The sequence below is a fragment of the Corvus hawaiiensis genome, chromosome 5 (assembly GCF_020740725.1).
Source record: "Corvus hawaiiensis isolate bCorHaw1 chromosome 5, bCorHaw1.pri.cur, whole genome shotgun sequence".
In the NCBI taxonomy this organism is placed as follows: domain Eukaryota; kingdom Metazoa; phylum Chordata; class Aves; order Passeriformes; family Corvidae; genus Corvus; species Corvus hawaiiensis.
In genome coordinates, this window is record NC_063217.1 from 12,132,650 (window position 1) to 12,148,929 (window position 16,280).

General features: G+C 42.8%; 1 protein-coding gene and 2 long non-coding RNA genes across 8 annotated transcripts in view; 1 reads left to right on the plus strand and 2 right to left on the minus strand.

The window, feature by feature from the left end:
• The window catches only part of SORCS2 (sortilin related VPS10 domain containing receptor 2), a 551,258-nt gene extending 541,073 nt beyond the window's left edge, over positions 1–10,185 (minus strand). For all 6 annotated transcript variants that reach the window (XM_048304588.1, XM_048304587.1, XM_048304585.1 and 3 more), the window contains exon 1: positions 10,075–10,185. In XM_048304588.1, the coding sequence (XP_048160545.1) occupies positions 10,075–10,104 (30 nt within the window). In that variant the 5' untranslated portion in view covers positions 10,105–10,185. The remainder of the gene's footprint in view (positions 1–10,074) is intronic.
• Positions 4,606–9,824, minus strand: LOC125326389. Its single transcript, XR_007203795.1, has 3 exons — positions 9,179–9,824; positions 7,489–7,618; positions 4,606–7,115 (listed from the first exon to the last, which is right to left on the minus strand). It is a non-coding gene; the product is annotated as an uncharacterized LOC125326389 (long non-coding RNA).
• A 440-nt stretch (positions 10,186–10,625) lies between the features above and the next one.
• On the plus strand, positions 10,626–16,045 carry LOC125326265. Its single transcript, XR_007203724.1, has 3 exons — positions 10,626–11,567; positions 13,356–13,454; positions 15,678–16,045. It is a non-coding gene; the product is annotated as an uncharacterized LOC125326265 (long non-coding RNA).
• Positions 16,046–16,280: the final 235 nt, after the last annotated feature.

Sequence of the window (16,280 nt, forward strand, 5' to 3'; positions counted from 1 at the left end):
CACCAAGCATCAGTACAGTGAACGGCAACCAGAGAGTTCACTCTGTAGTCTGTCACTGGTGCTCAGGACACAGCTCTCACTCTGAAGCCACCCTACTCCCAGCATAAATGTTTTGCATTGTTTCTGTTCAGCTTGTACTTCTCACTCAGGGCAAAGAGCATATTTCGAGACTGCTCTCAAGGAAGCTGAGACCTTTTAACATGTTTGCCATTTTGTGGTTGGGTAACAGGCAGGGAAACACAGGAAACCACTGATTAAAAGCCAAACAAATTAGCAAAATAAGAAATGGCCTTTTACATCAAAAGCTGCAACTTTGATGAAGTCCTACTGCCTGTGTGGAGGCATCTGTGCTTGGGAGAAGAAAGCTTTTTCTATGCTCTAACCTCATGAAATACTACAATAATGAAGATTCCAAAGCCCTATGCACAGCAATTAAACTAGTGCAGGTTACAAGACTAAAATGAGAGACGCCAGAAGGAATGAAGTTCACTTAGCACATGCGCAGACCAGTGTGAGGCAGCCACATCTAATGTGAATGCTTACTACTCTCAACAGGGCCCCAAAAAGTTCAGAAAGAGCACAGAGGGATCCCTCCCAAAACCAGCTGGGAAGTTAGAGGCAGAAGTTTACTGATACCAACCTGCCATGGAGTAGGATATTGGAGTTTCTTTAGTTAAGAATCATCAAGATTGGAGCCTGTAAGTACAAAGACAAATGCAGAGCAGATCCTAATAATCCGATTTTGACTTCCTTTTCCACCGGGGAAATCACTGCAGGTTGAGGTGAAGTGGGCAAAAGAGAACTAGTGTTTCTATGACATCCAACTGCATGCACTTCACCATCACCAGCCAGCTCCGTGAACATCTCCAGGCATTTGCTGCTACAAATCTCCCTGGAATTCACCTCATGAGCTCTGCAACAGGCTGATTATTGAAACACTGCATATGTGCACTACAGCCGTTTGGATGCCCATTGACTGGTGGTGGTAATTGACAGTAAAGATCTCTGTGCACCCAGAAAGTAATCCACTAATCCACCTGTTCGTGGCACATGCTGCTTTTGTCTGGTTTATTTCTGTTTTTATATCTCATCCATGGAGCCCTTCAAAAACAGTGCATAAAATAGAGCAGCCCATACTAAAGGGGTTCATGAGATCCCTCAGGGTTATACTCTTATCTCTGCCTATGTTAACACTGGTGCCTACTTAGGCTGAACCCCCAAAACAGTACCTGGGAGCATAAAACAAGGGCTGAGAGAAGTGTATTCTGCTCTTCATAAATGGCAAGATTTAACAAGTGCTGCTGCAGATTTAGATGCTTTAGACTCACAGACAGTTCCAATCCTCTGAAAAGACCAAGTTACAAGGCATCCTTCTGCTAGCAAACACAGGAAAAATATCTTATTGTACCCCTTGAGGATTTTATGGCAACCTACTACCCCTGATACAATTGTGTTTTCAATGAAGAAACAACTATTTCTTCAGAATCAGTCACATTTACCACTGTGAAACAGTGCTGAAAGCCCAAAGAGTGATTCCAACATACTCCTCTCACCCTGCAGCTCCATCCCCTTGGGCATCTGTCTTGCAGTGACAATTTTTGGTGGAGGGAAGCATGGGAATGCATTAATTGTAAACAGGCTCCTCTTCAACACCTGAGGAAAGCAATGTTTCTCCACCACAGCTCAGTTAGGAAGGCCAAGCTGAGCACTGATAAAATTTACAGGTGGAACAGCTCAATTCTCAATCACCATCATCATTATTTATTGGTATTACACAGCATCTAAATGCTACCAACTCAGAGCAGAACCCCAGTACACATCTTGCTCATACACTTGCAGGGGGAAGACTGCTCTTTCCCTGTTGCACTTTCAGTCCAGGGGCCAGACAAGAAACAGTAACACTGAAAAAAAAAAGGTGTTTTCACAGAGTGTAGCTTGCCATCTGCTAAAACTGAACATACTGGCCAGTAAACATGGGCCTACTGTTCCACAGGAGTAAGGACACATCACAGGGGTTTGTGCTTCCAGATACGCTGCTGCAACACTCATGGAGTTTAATGTGCCTCCAGTGATAAAGAAACAAAGTTCATAAAGTGAATGGGGGGAAAAAAACATCAAATACACCTACTTCATCTACTAGAACAACCTTTTAACCATGTTACTGCACAGAAACCACAAAAAATACCTTTTTTGCTAATGACCAAATTATTTGTTTTTATGACTTCCCTTTAGAAAAAAACCAAACCTATTTACTGTGCTGTGATTTTCTTTCCAGGAAAACAGATAATCACAAGGATATTAGAGCAATTAGAAGGATGTGAGAAATGAACAATAATCTCTGTAAGTACATTTCTAAAAATGTGCCTGTCAGATACACAATAGACAGGTACTATTATATCTAGGTACTGTCCTATCCAGGTGGTGCAATTAAAGAACTAGCAAAAATGAGCTATAAAAGAAAAGTTATAAGGTCAAAATAAACGTTATTCAGCAAAATAGTTATTAGTCTACAAGAGTAGAAAAAATAAAAGCACTGAGAAAGAAGCATAGTTGTTTCATTATACTGCTAAACAAAGACAGAAAAATCATATTTAATACAGGTTAGATTTCACTGATACTGTTTTTAGTCACACAATCTTAAGATCGTTCAATGATCTTGAAGTGCCAGAGTCTAGGCATTTAAATTAAACTGGACTACATATTAAAAGGAGCCCTGATCAAAACAAATATCAGAACAAGCAGACCAGTTTGCATGACCTGTGACAGTCTTTTCTTCTCTCATTCCTGGGCTGTACTGTGAAACAGTCAAAGGAACAAAGAAACCACAGATGTGATTTTCTATAGTCCTGTCTCTTTTAGGTGTTATGGTAACAACCATTACTTTAATATCAAAGTGCAAAGCTAATTTTTAGTCAAAAGCCATCCTAAAAGATAAAGTATTATTATTCTCACCTTGCAGGTGGGAAACTGCAATAGCACCTATGTAAGGCAAGTGGTATTTCAGAAGATACTGGTGAGATAACAGGCAAAGTTCTTTGGCACTACTATTCAGCTTCAATTTAATCCAGCAGCTGTTCATTTGGAACCTCATGCTCTGTCTCTGGCCAAGCATTAAATTTCCCCCAGGCATCACCATGACCACCTCAACTCTGCTTACAGCTCGCAGACGTGGTGACGGGGCTGCGCAGAGCATCACCAGCTCTGCCGAGGGCTCCCAGTCCTGCAAGACAGCAGCACCTCAGCATCTCTCCTCTTTCCACAACAGCCTCATCCAGGGCTGACGACATCCAATAGGATTCATAAGCAAAACACTTCTCTACATATCGCACGGAAGTCAGCAAGTCCAGCAGATATGCCAAACTTTCTCAAGCATGCCTGTTAAGATTGTCAGAGACCATCCCTATCTCCTTCCTACTGCAGAAGTCCAAGCTTAGACTTAATGGCTGAATCATAGAATCACAGAATGGTTTGGTTTGGAAAGCACCATAAAGTTCATCTAGTTCCAACCCCCCTGCCACAGGCAGGAAACCTTCCACTAGACCAGGTATCTCAAAGCCCCATCCTGCCAGCTCCAGGGATACGGCACCCACAACTTCTCCAGGCAACTTTTTCCAGTGTCTTGCCACCCTTGCAGTGGAGAATCTTCTCCTTCCTAAAGAAGGAAAGGCATGGCAAAGGATCCCATCCATTATTTCTTTAAAAGTGGTTTTGTAATTGGTGATTTGTTAGAGTTTTAAATGATTATTACCTGGACAGAGGTTGGGGATGGGAATGTTTGGTAAGGAATGTGAGACTTTGAGAATAAAAATGCTGAAGGAATGTTGCAGGTCATCAAGTTGAATTCTGAGCTACAGGAAGCAATTGTATACTGCAGAATACTTTCAACCTATACTTTCCACATTTGCATAAATGAAGTTGAGTTTTCAGAACATTGAAAGATCCCACTTGACTGTACTGCAGATTCTCTCTCCTTTATGGGAACAACCTTTGGTCGTAACTGACACAACCATAAAATATTATATTTGGACAGGAAAAAGGCTTGGCATAAAAGCTTCTGTAATCTAGGCAGTTTCATGTTTTAAATTCATAAAGTGGTACATACCTTACAGAGCTTGCCATTTTAGCGGAACAATCACTAATTTTATGAAAAGCTCATCATTTTCCCCTTCTGTTCTTTCAAAAGGGATCTACTACTCTACTGAATTTTAATAAAGTCAAAAGGGATGTCTTCATTTCTTTCTCCAAAGATCTTTATCGGTAGATTTCTAAGACCATCGAGCTTGGGAAGAATGCATTTTGTTCCCACTGTCATATGTGAACTGCTATCCCCAGACTAAACACATCCCTAATGATTGTTTGGTTTATCACACACATGTAATACATCAGCAGTATCAGAGCAAGGATTTCAATCTGGTGTCTCTCTTGAGTGTACATTGCTAAATTTCCCTCCTAGATTTAAAGTGATCTTGTCCCAACGTTGGAACAGTAGTATTGCTATAATAGCTTGCTCTTAAGCAAACCAGATAATGCCAGTTAAACCAGCAAACCAGGTAAAACCAGGTATGGCTGCAGGTGTGGAGGGCTGTTCATGGTGGAGGACTTTGAAGCATGTTTGAAATACACATTTACTAATTAATGTATCCATTTTAAGTGTCTGCTTAGGGGATGAGAAGAGGTTCTCTCTTTCCTTTAGCAGTGGGAATTTGCCAAAATGTGGAGAAAGCTTGCAGGCAGCAATATGACTTACAGCAAGATGTAAGGCTGGTAGAGAGGGAAAACAGTGGTAGAAGCAAATAGATGAAGTAAGCCAGAAACTTTATACCATTAAAAAAGAAAAAGGAAAAAGAATTGTTAAAGTCCTGAGTTACTTTAATCAGATTAAAATCATTCTGCTTTCCATGTGGGATTCTGCTGTTCCATTCAAATATGATTATTGGGTTTGGTTTCTATTTGTTTTTATAATCACACTATCATCTCAAGGAATTTTAAGAAAAACGCTCCCTATGGGAAATCTACTTTTCATTTTGTGATATATCTGCCATTTATCAAAGGTTTGAGCTGTCAGGATTTTTGACCTCATGCTCCCTTTAGTTTCATAAAACGTAGTCTGACTACTCTGCAGAAACACCACCCAAACCTTACCACAAATGGACTTTTGCCCAGTTTGCATAGATAACTACATTTACCATTACAGGTAATGCTACAGTAATATTTAAGTCAATGCTTTTTATAGTTTTCCTCACAATTTATTGCAAACTGAACAAAACAGAAAACCAATTAAATAAAATATCTGTCAGAAGAATACATGTAGTGATCACTAGGCTCTGCAAATCATATATGGTGAAACTGTATCAAAAAGAGTAATAGTTTCTAAATTAAACAAAGTATCTGTATGTCAAATATAGACAAGTCTGGATCAGCTGAAGTTTTTGTGTGTAGCAATATCTGTAGACATGCAGTAAATCTTCCTTTCTGGTAAGTTGCTGCTAAATATTTAAGACTTGGAAAAAAATGGTGTGTATATTTACATTTATTTTCCTTAACAAAGAGCTACATGTTTATGGGGGATCATGACATCAAGTTACTGGACAAATAAGCTCCTGCATGGATTTAATATTTTGACAACAAACAGAAAAAGGAAATACTGGCACCATGAAACTTCAGACTTGGAAGTAGCTGGCCAAAGTCCTGCTCACAACACTTTAGCAGTCTGCACACAGCATGAAGAGCAGCCCCTGAATCAAAATCAATTGTGAATACGAGTGTCATTCTCCCTCTGTTTCTGCTTTGGCTTTGATTTTTTTTTTTTTTTAATTGGCTAGTATTGATGCAGAATGGGAATTCTTCAGGAGGGTCAAAAAGAATAGAGTTTTGTAAACAAAGTTGTTTATCTAGCACCAAAAAAACCTCTTGGGATGACTAAGGTCTCTCCTAAGGAAAAGTAGGATTTTTAAAAACTGTCATGAATTGACTATTTTTCCCCCAAATCAGAAAAGCTAGCATATTTTTAGTACATCTGGGCACATGCATGTTTTAGCTTAACACACTAAGGGCAATTCTTTTAGCCTGCTACTTGTATATATTCCAATTCTCAATGTTATTTATCAGTTACACGGATGTCAATTACTTGCCCTTCCCACAGTAAATGGTGTGTTGCACTACCCACCTGTCATGTCTTCAGTTTATGATATTTTAAGACTGGTAGGAAAATTAGTTCCACTTGCATGAGCCTTTGTTTGAAAGTAAGACCTCACAACAGATTTCAGTAGGCGGAGGGGACAGAGAGCAGAAATACTAATTGCAGGAATTCACTAACCAGCCACACTCTTGCTGTGACAAGTACTGGCTTTGCAAGACCTGCATCACCAGTGACAGTTTTGACTATAAATCCCACTGCCAAGAAAGGTTGGAGACATGCTTCTCGTTTATAGGATTTGTAAATAATTATTAGAGTACAAAATAAAGTAATGAGGACACAAAGCGGGAAGCAATTTGCATCCCTCCTGGTACAGTTCTCTCTTGACAAAGCAAGGAATTGTACCCTGATCTTCCCAGTGATTCAAGGCCACTTTACAATCCATGCAACCACATCCTCTGCTTTAGGATGAGACCATTAGTTAGAGACCATTTCTCTAACTCAAAAAACTAACAGCATTAGAAGAGGATAATAAGTAAACATCAGACTTCTACAGTACAGAAAAGAAGAGGGAGGAGAGAGGATCAGTTTAATTTATAGCCTCCCTAGTTTCTTTCAGGACATCTCATGCAACCAAAAATCTCATGCACCTAGCAATGCAGCACAGGATGATTTACATGATACAAATTATTTTTTTAAAACTCCATCTGCACATCAACCTAACCTCTGCCCCTCTCACACTGATGTATTTGCCCTTGATCCACACTCCATGGTAGCACTTTCAATGAACTATTCATGCAGGTGAACATCCCTGAGAGATGCAGCTGCCCCCTCCGCTTTTTTTGGTTGTCTCTTCATCATGGAGCTCAAAGGAATAATCCTATTGCATATTTCTTCTTCATTTATTTTACTAGGTGAGGTGTTTAGGAGGATATGTGGTCATCTGGAGCTCATCACTGTCAGATTTTCAGCCACACAGCTGTAAAGGGCAAAGAAACTAGTTTAGCTCCTTGGTTTACAAAGTGCTGAGTACCTCCAATGAGGTGCCAAATGTGTGTGGTGACACTTCAAGATTGCTGAGTGCCTCCTGAGGTTCTCAGGGCCTGATCCAAAACCCCACTGTAGGAAGGACAGCCCTCCCCTTGGCTGCAATGCACCTGGGACAGAACAGAGATCCATGACTCAAGCCTGTGCTTCCAAGGCAAGGAAAAACTTGCCATAGATTTAAGAACACAGAATAAGGTGGCAGTTTTGAGAAGCAGTGGATGTTAGCGTTCCTACCTCCAAACAACCCAGAGTAACATAAATAAATGCATACATATCTACTTAAACAAATAGACATTCAAAACTACCTTAAATATGTTTGGGATCAGGTGTTCATTTTCAATTGTTTTAATATAATATACAAGCATGCAGCAAAATTCTCTTCAATCCCCTTGAGCCCATCCTGTTTCCTTTGAGCTTAATGTATTTCTTCCATGCCTTAAAAAAAGAAAGAAAAAGAAAACAAAAAAAAAATATTCTACAAACTGTCTTTACAAATCATTTTTCTCTGGACGCCTTTGTTAAAATCAGCTCTTCTTCTGGAAGCATGCAATAAAACAAAGCTAACTAAAAAGAAAAGATGCTGAAAAAAATGCTGACAGTTATACTGTAAAACATCCTGTGCAAAGACTGGCTGCTTTAATTTGGGTTAAGGCAGCAAAGAGTCCTTCATTACCAGGTCACTTGTTCAAATACAGTCTTGGTTGACAGTAATCACCCGATGGCAGGCAGAGTGAGCATCATACTTTATAAGTAACTCTGCAAAAGTATTTTTTATTGAATGTATAAATAATGTAGAGAACATCCGCAGGCATTCATGAAGAGTGCGTCATCCTGCAATAATGAATTAGTAGATAGCAACTAAGCAAACAAAAAAAGAACTAAGTTGCAGCAAAGACTATAACCACTTTCATTTCTTCTGACAGTTGCCATTTATCTTTGCTTTTGAAGAGACTACGTGGTAGTATTCTAGTAAGTGAGCTGTAGCATACTGTGAAAAAATAATAACATTTTAGCAATACAAGCCCTCACTGCAGCATCTGTTATTAAATCTTTGCAGAGAGGCGAGGCGAGACCGCTAGTCATAACTGTGGATTAGCAAGGTTCTACTGTATTCATTTTAGAGTGCAGAATGCTGTGCATGAAAGCTGTTACTTGCCTTCTATGTCAAAAAATGAACTTATGCCAACTTTTTAATACTGAATTTTTCAATGAAGCTGTCCTAACAGCCTGCGAGCACTGTCCACAAAAAAACGGCAGCAGTCTAATAGCAGAGAAATGGAGGAAGGACAGAATCAGAATAGCTGATGCTGCTGATTTGCAACACTTTCTTTTCACAGAAAATGACCATCATCTTACACTTCCTTCCTGAGCAAATCAAAAACTGCCTTTGAAAGTGTCAAGCTTTATGATGCTGACTTCAACTCTGACACCTGATTATACAAGAGCATTAACATAAGCGCTCAGCATGCTCCAGGGAATCACTGCGTCCTCATAAGTGGAGCCTTAGCAGCTCCACATCCTGGCTGACTCCCCAGCAAAACAGGCAAAAACTCAGGACTTCAGGTCCTAGAAAAAGGATGATAGTTCACATACTTATGAGAATTATAACACACACACGCACACTCTGAACTGAGCCAAGTTTAAGTAAACTTTATACTAAATTCACAAAGTTCAAGCAGACTCAGAGCTTAGCTGAACTGTTGTAAAAATGCTCAGTTTTCCAGAAACACTAAAATCCTCCAGGAGAAAGTTCACCTTAAGCCTTCATAACGATATTTTCCTGACTATGAAGTTACACAGACAGTGCAAGGTGCTATGTAATATTTACCCATGACGCCCACTATTATGATATAATGTTTCAGTGAAGAATAAATTAGAAGCAGCAAATCTCTGAAACCACCCGTGCGAATACACAACCATTAATGGATCAATACATAAAGAAGTGAAGACTAGCTGATATTGAAAATTAGTTTAAAAAATAGTAGGGGCACTCACCGTGAGAGTTGCTGTCTAAACTAGATAAACAATAAAGGCAAGACACACTGTTTTAACTGTGTAAAGTTGTGAACACTGATGCTCTAATGAAGTATCACTGGTCCCAGCGCACGATTTTTATCCACCGATGTGGCTGTAAAAGCCCCCTCGGAGAGCTGCTGCTATTCCGGACCTTTGCGGGACGCCCTTAAGCTCCTGCGGCGCCCGGCGGGGCCGTCCCGCTCTCTCACTCCTGCTGCTCACATCATCTCAAGCCCAGAACTGCGTTTTATTTCATTTTCTGGTTTTTTCGGGTTTTTCTTTCCCTGGCGCTTGAGGAGGCAGAGAGCGGCGCGGATTACACGGGGATGACTGAGTCGCGGTGAATCGATTAAGCCTCGACAATTTAATCTGGGACTTCATGCGGGGCTGGAGGAGATAATCCCCGCACCGCAGTTCGTCCCTGCCTCCCCTTTACCCGGATACCCTGGCACAGACCCGGGGGCACACCGACCGCACAGGGACGCCGCCTCGCCGGTCCGGAGCCAAGCCGCCCTCCTCCTCCTCCTCGCAGCGCGGCGCGGCGCGGCGCGGCGCGGAGCACACCGCGCACCCGGCGCCTCTGCAAGATGCGCGCTCGCAAACTTTCCAAACTTCTGGGGAAGTGGAGAGGGGTACGCGGGGCCGGCCCGACCAGGGCGGCGCTTCGCCTCCCGGCGGCACCTCACCGTCCGCAGCACCCCGAGCGCTGCCCGCGGGGACTCCCGCGCCCCGGGCCGGCCAGCGGGAGGCGGGAGCAGCGCGCTCCGGCCGCACCGAGGCCGGCGGAGCGCAGGTTCCGCCCCGCAAGTTGGAAGAGCAAAGCAGTGGCAAGGGCAGGGACCCCAAACCCCGCCCGCACTGCCCCTCGCACTCACGCTGCTGTTCTCGCCCGTCCAGTGCACCATCGCCTGGTTGTGAGACGCGTCCCCTTTCAGCACGAAGGAGGTGCTGATAAGGGAGACCTGCTCCCGGCCGGCCGCCAAGGATGCTCTCCTGGAGCGGCTGCTCCCCGCCGCCGCCCCGCCACCGCGCCGCGGGTCCGGGGGGCTGCGCGCCCCGCGGGTCAGAGCTATCGGGCGCGGGCGGCCGCAGGGCTCCGCGCAGCGCGGCGCGGCGGCGGCGCCCAGCAGCGGCGGCAGCAGAAGCAGCAGCAGCAGCAGCGGCGGCGGCGGCAGCCGGGCAGCCCCGCGCGGAGCGGCAGCGGCGGACACGCGTGGCCCGCCGTGCGCCATGGTGGCTCTCCGGCGTGGTAGTGACAGGCGGGGAGGTGGCGGGGAGGGAGGGAGACACCGCGGCGGAGGGCGGGGGCGGGGGAGGGCTGTAACCGGAGCGGGGCTCAGCGGCAGCGCCGTGCGCGGGGCTGCGCGCCCAGCCGGGGCGGCGCCGCCATCTGCTGGTCCGCGCCGAAACGCCGGGCGGGCTCCGGCACTCGCGGACACGGGCATCGCGCCCCGCGGGAGCCGCGGCGGGGACGGGTCTCTCGGTGGCAGCAGAGCCCGCCGCTTGTGAACTTTCAAGCAGAGCTCCAGGGAGAGGCTTTCCGAGAGCGGCCGAGCAAGATTCATGCAGCCTCTCGGGGTGTGTGCGCTGCAGCCCGAGGGGCGCTGGGGGCGAGCACCCACCGCTGCCTCTTTGGACACGACGGATGGCCTTGGTTGGCCGTCCGTCCCAGGAGGCTGCAGTGAAACGGTCAGAAGAGGTCTGTGGTCAGCAGCTGAGAGCCAAAGAACAAATGAAGCAGGTGCAAAAATACGATATCTGTCATTAAGACAAGTGTTTCCGTGGGGAAAGGGACCCTGTCCGTTCTTCTGCTCCCCAGCTCCTAGGAGGCACCAGGCTCGTCACCTGCATTGTCGCGATCCAATTGCTAATCCATTGTTGCCCACTGTGGGGAAGGGTGGCTTGTAATTTGGGATTGATCCATGGCAGCCCCAAGAAATGCTCTACTGGCGTGATCACAGCCAGCAGGGACGATGACTGGGGCTGTGCAAGGTGGCATCACTCAACTGACAGGTGAAGCGGTGGAAGAAGATTCAGCCACCACAGACTGGGTGCTCTTCCTGCTTCACTGCAGTGTGCTATGTAACTGTGAATAAATTGGAGCTTGGGAAGCAATTTGCCTCAAATGCTGTGAAAAGGGCACAAGTTAGAAACCCAGAATAACTAAGGTTGGCAGGGACCTCTGGAGAACTCCTGGTTCAACCTGCTGCTCAGCCCAGGGCCAACTCTGAAGCTGAATCTAACTTCACAGTAAGATAAGGATACTCAGGCCTAAATGTAAGAAAACAAGTTTGAAAGACCATTGAGGAAAGTAATGACTCCAAGTATAGGCACCTAACAGAAGAGATCTGGGCTGGGTAAACACAAGGTGAGTAAAGTTAATAAACCAGCTTTAGTTGTAATCTGCCTTTACCCTAATGGCCTAGAAAATTAGGATTACGAAGGCTTTTCTAGGAAGATTAATAGAAAAAAATAGTATCCACTGGTTTTACTGTACCATTTACAGGCCTGTGATGACTACCACAGTGACCTAAAGTGACCTGGTTATACCAAGTTCATGTAAAAATTACTTTCAGCAAGTTATATGATTACATATTAGCTGTGCACCTTCAGTGCTAGGAGACCTATGGTAACCTGCCCTGTCATTACTGTAATAGCTCAAACTAGAAGGCAGTTTCAAATTCAGGATGACTTTCCATTTCAAAAGAAATACAGAATAAAAATTAAAATATTACTTTTAAAAAATCACATGTACTTTTTCTGCAGCTCCCAATAAAGTCCTCTTTCAGAGTTCCAAGCATAGCCCCACAATCTCAAAACAACCTCTGTGCAGCCTTCCCCCTTGTTCCTTCGGCACAGCATCTGAACTAAAAGAAGATACTGTCCCTTATCTAGGAGTCTCCAGATGCCAGTTATGGAGATTCTGTCCCAAACACCCTGCCAAACAGGAGCCCAGGCAGCGATAGAAACTCAGGCAGGCAGCACTGCATGACCCAGGTCACCAGTAGTTGCCCCTGGGACTCTTGAAGGGGCCATGTATTAAATTCATTCCTGAAGTACATCTTATGTAAAGAGCAAGTTAATTTTTCGTCTCAGACCTTGATTTCTGGAGACAGTACCAAAAGCTCAGAAAGCCTAGGAGTAGCTATAGGGAATTGTCTAAGGGAGATGAAACAGGAGCGTGAGACGAGACTGACTTTGCATCCATTTAGTTTTCTCACGGCGTCTTATCCCTCTGAAACATTACCCTTGTAAGGCAAAAAAGACCTGGGTTTAAGTGAGCAGAAAGTTAATTTTCCAGACAAAACCCTCTTGACTCTAGTAAACTGGTCTCAACGACAGCTGGGGTCAAACACTTGTTTGAATCACTGCGTTTGGGCAGTGATTCAACAGTTCACAGAAGACACACAAGCAGAAAGTCATTCCTGTCAGAATAACAGTTTCATACTAAGCGAGTCACCTTCCATCTTTTTCACCTCTGCACAAAGAGGAACAAGAGGAAAGCACAATGCCAAATTGTTAAGAAAACACTGACCAGCCACAATTGTATCAACCGGCATGAAGGGGTCATTTGCCCATTATTAGGAATACAATAATTTTGATTCTTACATCACGGCCTATCTCCTGTGTAATTGTAATCATTACCCACAGTTTGTAGAATAACCTAAAAGTATTCAGAAGAGATGGAAGGGCCCAAATCCCTACATGTTAAAACTGGCATGCAAAACCTAATACTTCATCTGTATAAATACGGCTGGACTTTGTCATGCTCATCCATTTTGCATTCACCACTGTGTTTGACAGGTTGGGCTCCCATAAGCAGCAGCAAAGAGATGGCAACATCCACATTCCTAAGAGTCAAGCTCTCTATATCTGTCAGTTACTGACATTTCCCATAACGTGACTTAAAAAGGAAAAGAAAACCAAGCATTTGCTGCAGAAGTAATGAAGCCTGGTTTCCTCCAGCTTTGCACCCTATGGTCAACTGCAAGGTCTGCTCTAGTCTTTCCCCATTGTCAGAATATCTTTTCCATTATCTTCACAGGAACCTAGCAAACCCACTAATAAAGTTCTCCTTGTCTGTCCAATCACAAAACTTGCCATTTATTTTTGTGATCACCCCCAGTTTGACAATTCAGTTGAAACTGTCTTACAGACAATTTCTGTACAGAAGACTCTGACCAAGGTGGATGGACAGATACACAGCCCAATGAATCACTCACTGACAAGGACTAATCAGGCCTTTTATTCTTAGGTAAGTTAATGAAACATTTCACCTAAAGAATGCTAAAGCTGACAGAAATTGATGTAATTCTTATGTATGAATTGTGAGACTTGAGTACATGGGGATGAATCACTCAACCTACAACTGTACTTGTCACTAATTGAATCCCTTAGTATCAGGCTTTTAAGAGGTCAAGGATATAATGGAACCCAAAGCAACTTCTCCATTTTCCCTTCTTTAGAGATTATCATAACCAAGACAGATGTGTGGACAACACTATAAAAATCTTTGCACCATCTCTTGTCTCTCCCACTTAGTGAAAGGCTTTTGCTTGGACATTTCTTCAATGGCTGTTGAAGCTGGTTTTACATCAACCACATTAATACTCACTTACTGAATATTACAATCTAATAAATAATGCATATTTAATATATCAGTAATTCACAGTAATAAAATGTGTCTCTAGACTAGGGATGCTGTAGAAACAATACCCATATGGCATTATTTCACTGTGGTGCACACTTAATGACAGTAGAGTTTCAAAATATGAGTATTGAGCAGATCGGATGAGAATGCTAAGGTTCGCAAAACTGGAAAGGAAGCTTCATTATATAACTCCCATTAATGCATTCAAACTCCTGTAGCTAAGTCACCTAAGAGATAAAACGATGGCTTTGTATTGTCCAAAGTCAGGGGACAGCATCACAGGTCAGAACCCAACTGTCTTAGGTAGGTACTGCACAAAAAGAGAAAACAAAGGGTTGATCCAGCTTCCATTCCATCCATGTTTGGTTATGCAAAGGACAATCAAAACAACATACTTCTAGTTCAAAGCATGATCAGAATATTTAATTACTTCTTATTCTGTTGTCACTATTCTAGGTGAAATGCAAACACAAGAGAACAGAAGTGCTTCTGATTTTTATAGGTTTGTTAGCATCAAGGTTGCTAATAAAAGAAGGAAGCTAATTTACAGACTAGAAAATATAATTTTGTCTAGGAAGCCCAAGCAAGCTCAGCAGTGTAAGACACCAACTCTGATAAGTGAGGAGCTCTCCCAGTTTCAAATTTTGTTTAACTGGAACTTTTTAAGGGTTGCCAGAAGGATGGTTTAGATTTAGTTTAAGGATTCCTAAAACAAAGAGGCTTCCCTTAATGTCTGTAACCTTTTATGTCTCTTATAAATTCTGGTTCAGCAAATATACAGGGGCAGACAAGAAGACAAATAACTGACTATCAGTTATCAGTAACACCTCTAAGCTCCTCCAGTCCCAGAATAGAAATAGAAAAGGCTCAAAAAAAAAAAAATTAGTGTGTTGTAAATCCAAGGCAAGTTTCTTCCTGTCAATGGCAGAATTATTAGTGCTATACTAATAACGTTTACTCACATTTTTACTGACTGTCAGATTAGATTAAAAGGCTTCAATTAACTCACTTTATTTTTATCAGATTAATTTCTGATCAAATACTGGAAATATTACAGAAACCTTCAAATTCTGCTCAGGCAGAAACCAAGATGCAATGCTTTATTCCTTTTGCTTGCAAGTAAAAATATTGATAACAATTTGTTACATGTTTCACCCTCATAGCTGTCTTAGGTTGATAAATCAAGATGTCTGCAGAGGCACAATATAGTAGAAAATCACGGGAGAATTACCCATTTAAGCATGCTCCTAGTACATTGTTCACCTCTTAAAGGTTGATTTAAATTAATGTATCAAGATGCATTTAGGATACGTTATTCTATTCATTAGATACAAAACAATTTCCAGTTACATTGTGTTTATGTTAACCACATCATTACACAGTGACCTGCAGGTTTTTTGACAAAACGCTCATGCATGAAAGCAACTTAACCTCATATGTTTATCAAGATGCCCAACCCCAAAACACCTTATGATTCACTCTGACCATATCATTAGACAACAAATTAATAAACAGCAAAGCTTTATTGCCTTGTTACTCAATTAACATAACCCAAATGCTTTCTTCTGTGTTAAATGCAAATTATTATACATAATGCCATACCCTTATGCCAAACAGCAGAGCTTTTATTTAGCTAGGCCTCTCAGGGTCCAAAATAATTTCTGTTTGTGTACTGCAATACCAAAAAAAAAAAAAAAATCTTTCTATAGTCAACAAATCTAGATGTCTGAACACTTTTCTCAGTAGTTGCTCCATCTGACAGAATAAAAACCAAAGCAGGTGTCAGGTTGTTTTATTAGCATAAATTCATTGATACATTGCTTTCAGCACCCAGCCCAGATGTCCACAGAAGAAAGCCTAATTAATAGGTAGCATTCCTTGTCACAAAGAAAAAAAACTACTTCTGTGGGAAGTTCTGAAGTCAAAAAAAGTGAGTAACTGCCTTTGTTCTATGAAGAACTGACTAAGCTACGAAGTACATGTTCAATTATTCTGCTCAAATTTGAACAATATAAAAGAGTAGATTTCAGTATAGTGTATTATCTCTGATTATTACAGAGTGCTCTCTGCAGGTATGGGTATACTAGCTGGCATGCAGTTATGTAAATAAATTTGGAAGAGCTGTAAATGATTGTCCTGGGTTGCAGTGTATTCTATTACCATCCTCAGGAGCTGTTGAAATCAGGTGGGGCAGTGTTTCCTTGCCTCCTCCCCCCAGACTGTCTTGCTGTTAATGGCCCATCATTGTCCTGCTGCATGACTCAGAGATAACTCCCTCTGGACTATCTTCTGTTAATAAGCCTCATCAACACTTGGCCTCATGACTCATTACCCCATTGTGAGATGCTCCACCCAGAGGGAGGAACCAAGCATCCCATCGTGGATATAAGCTGGGACTCTAAACACCAGAGACAACCCTTCCCACTGGAT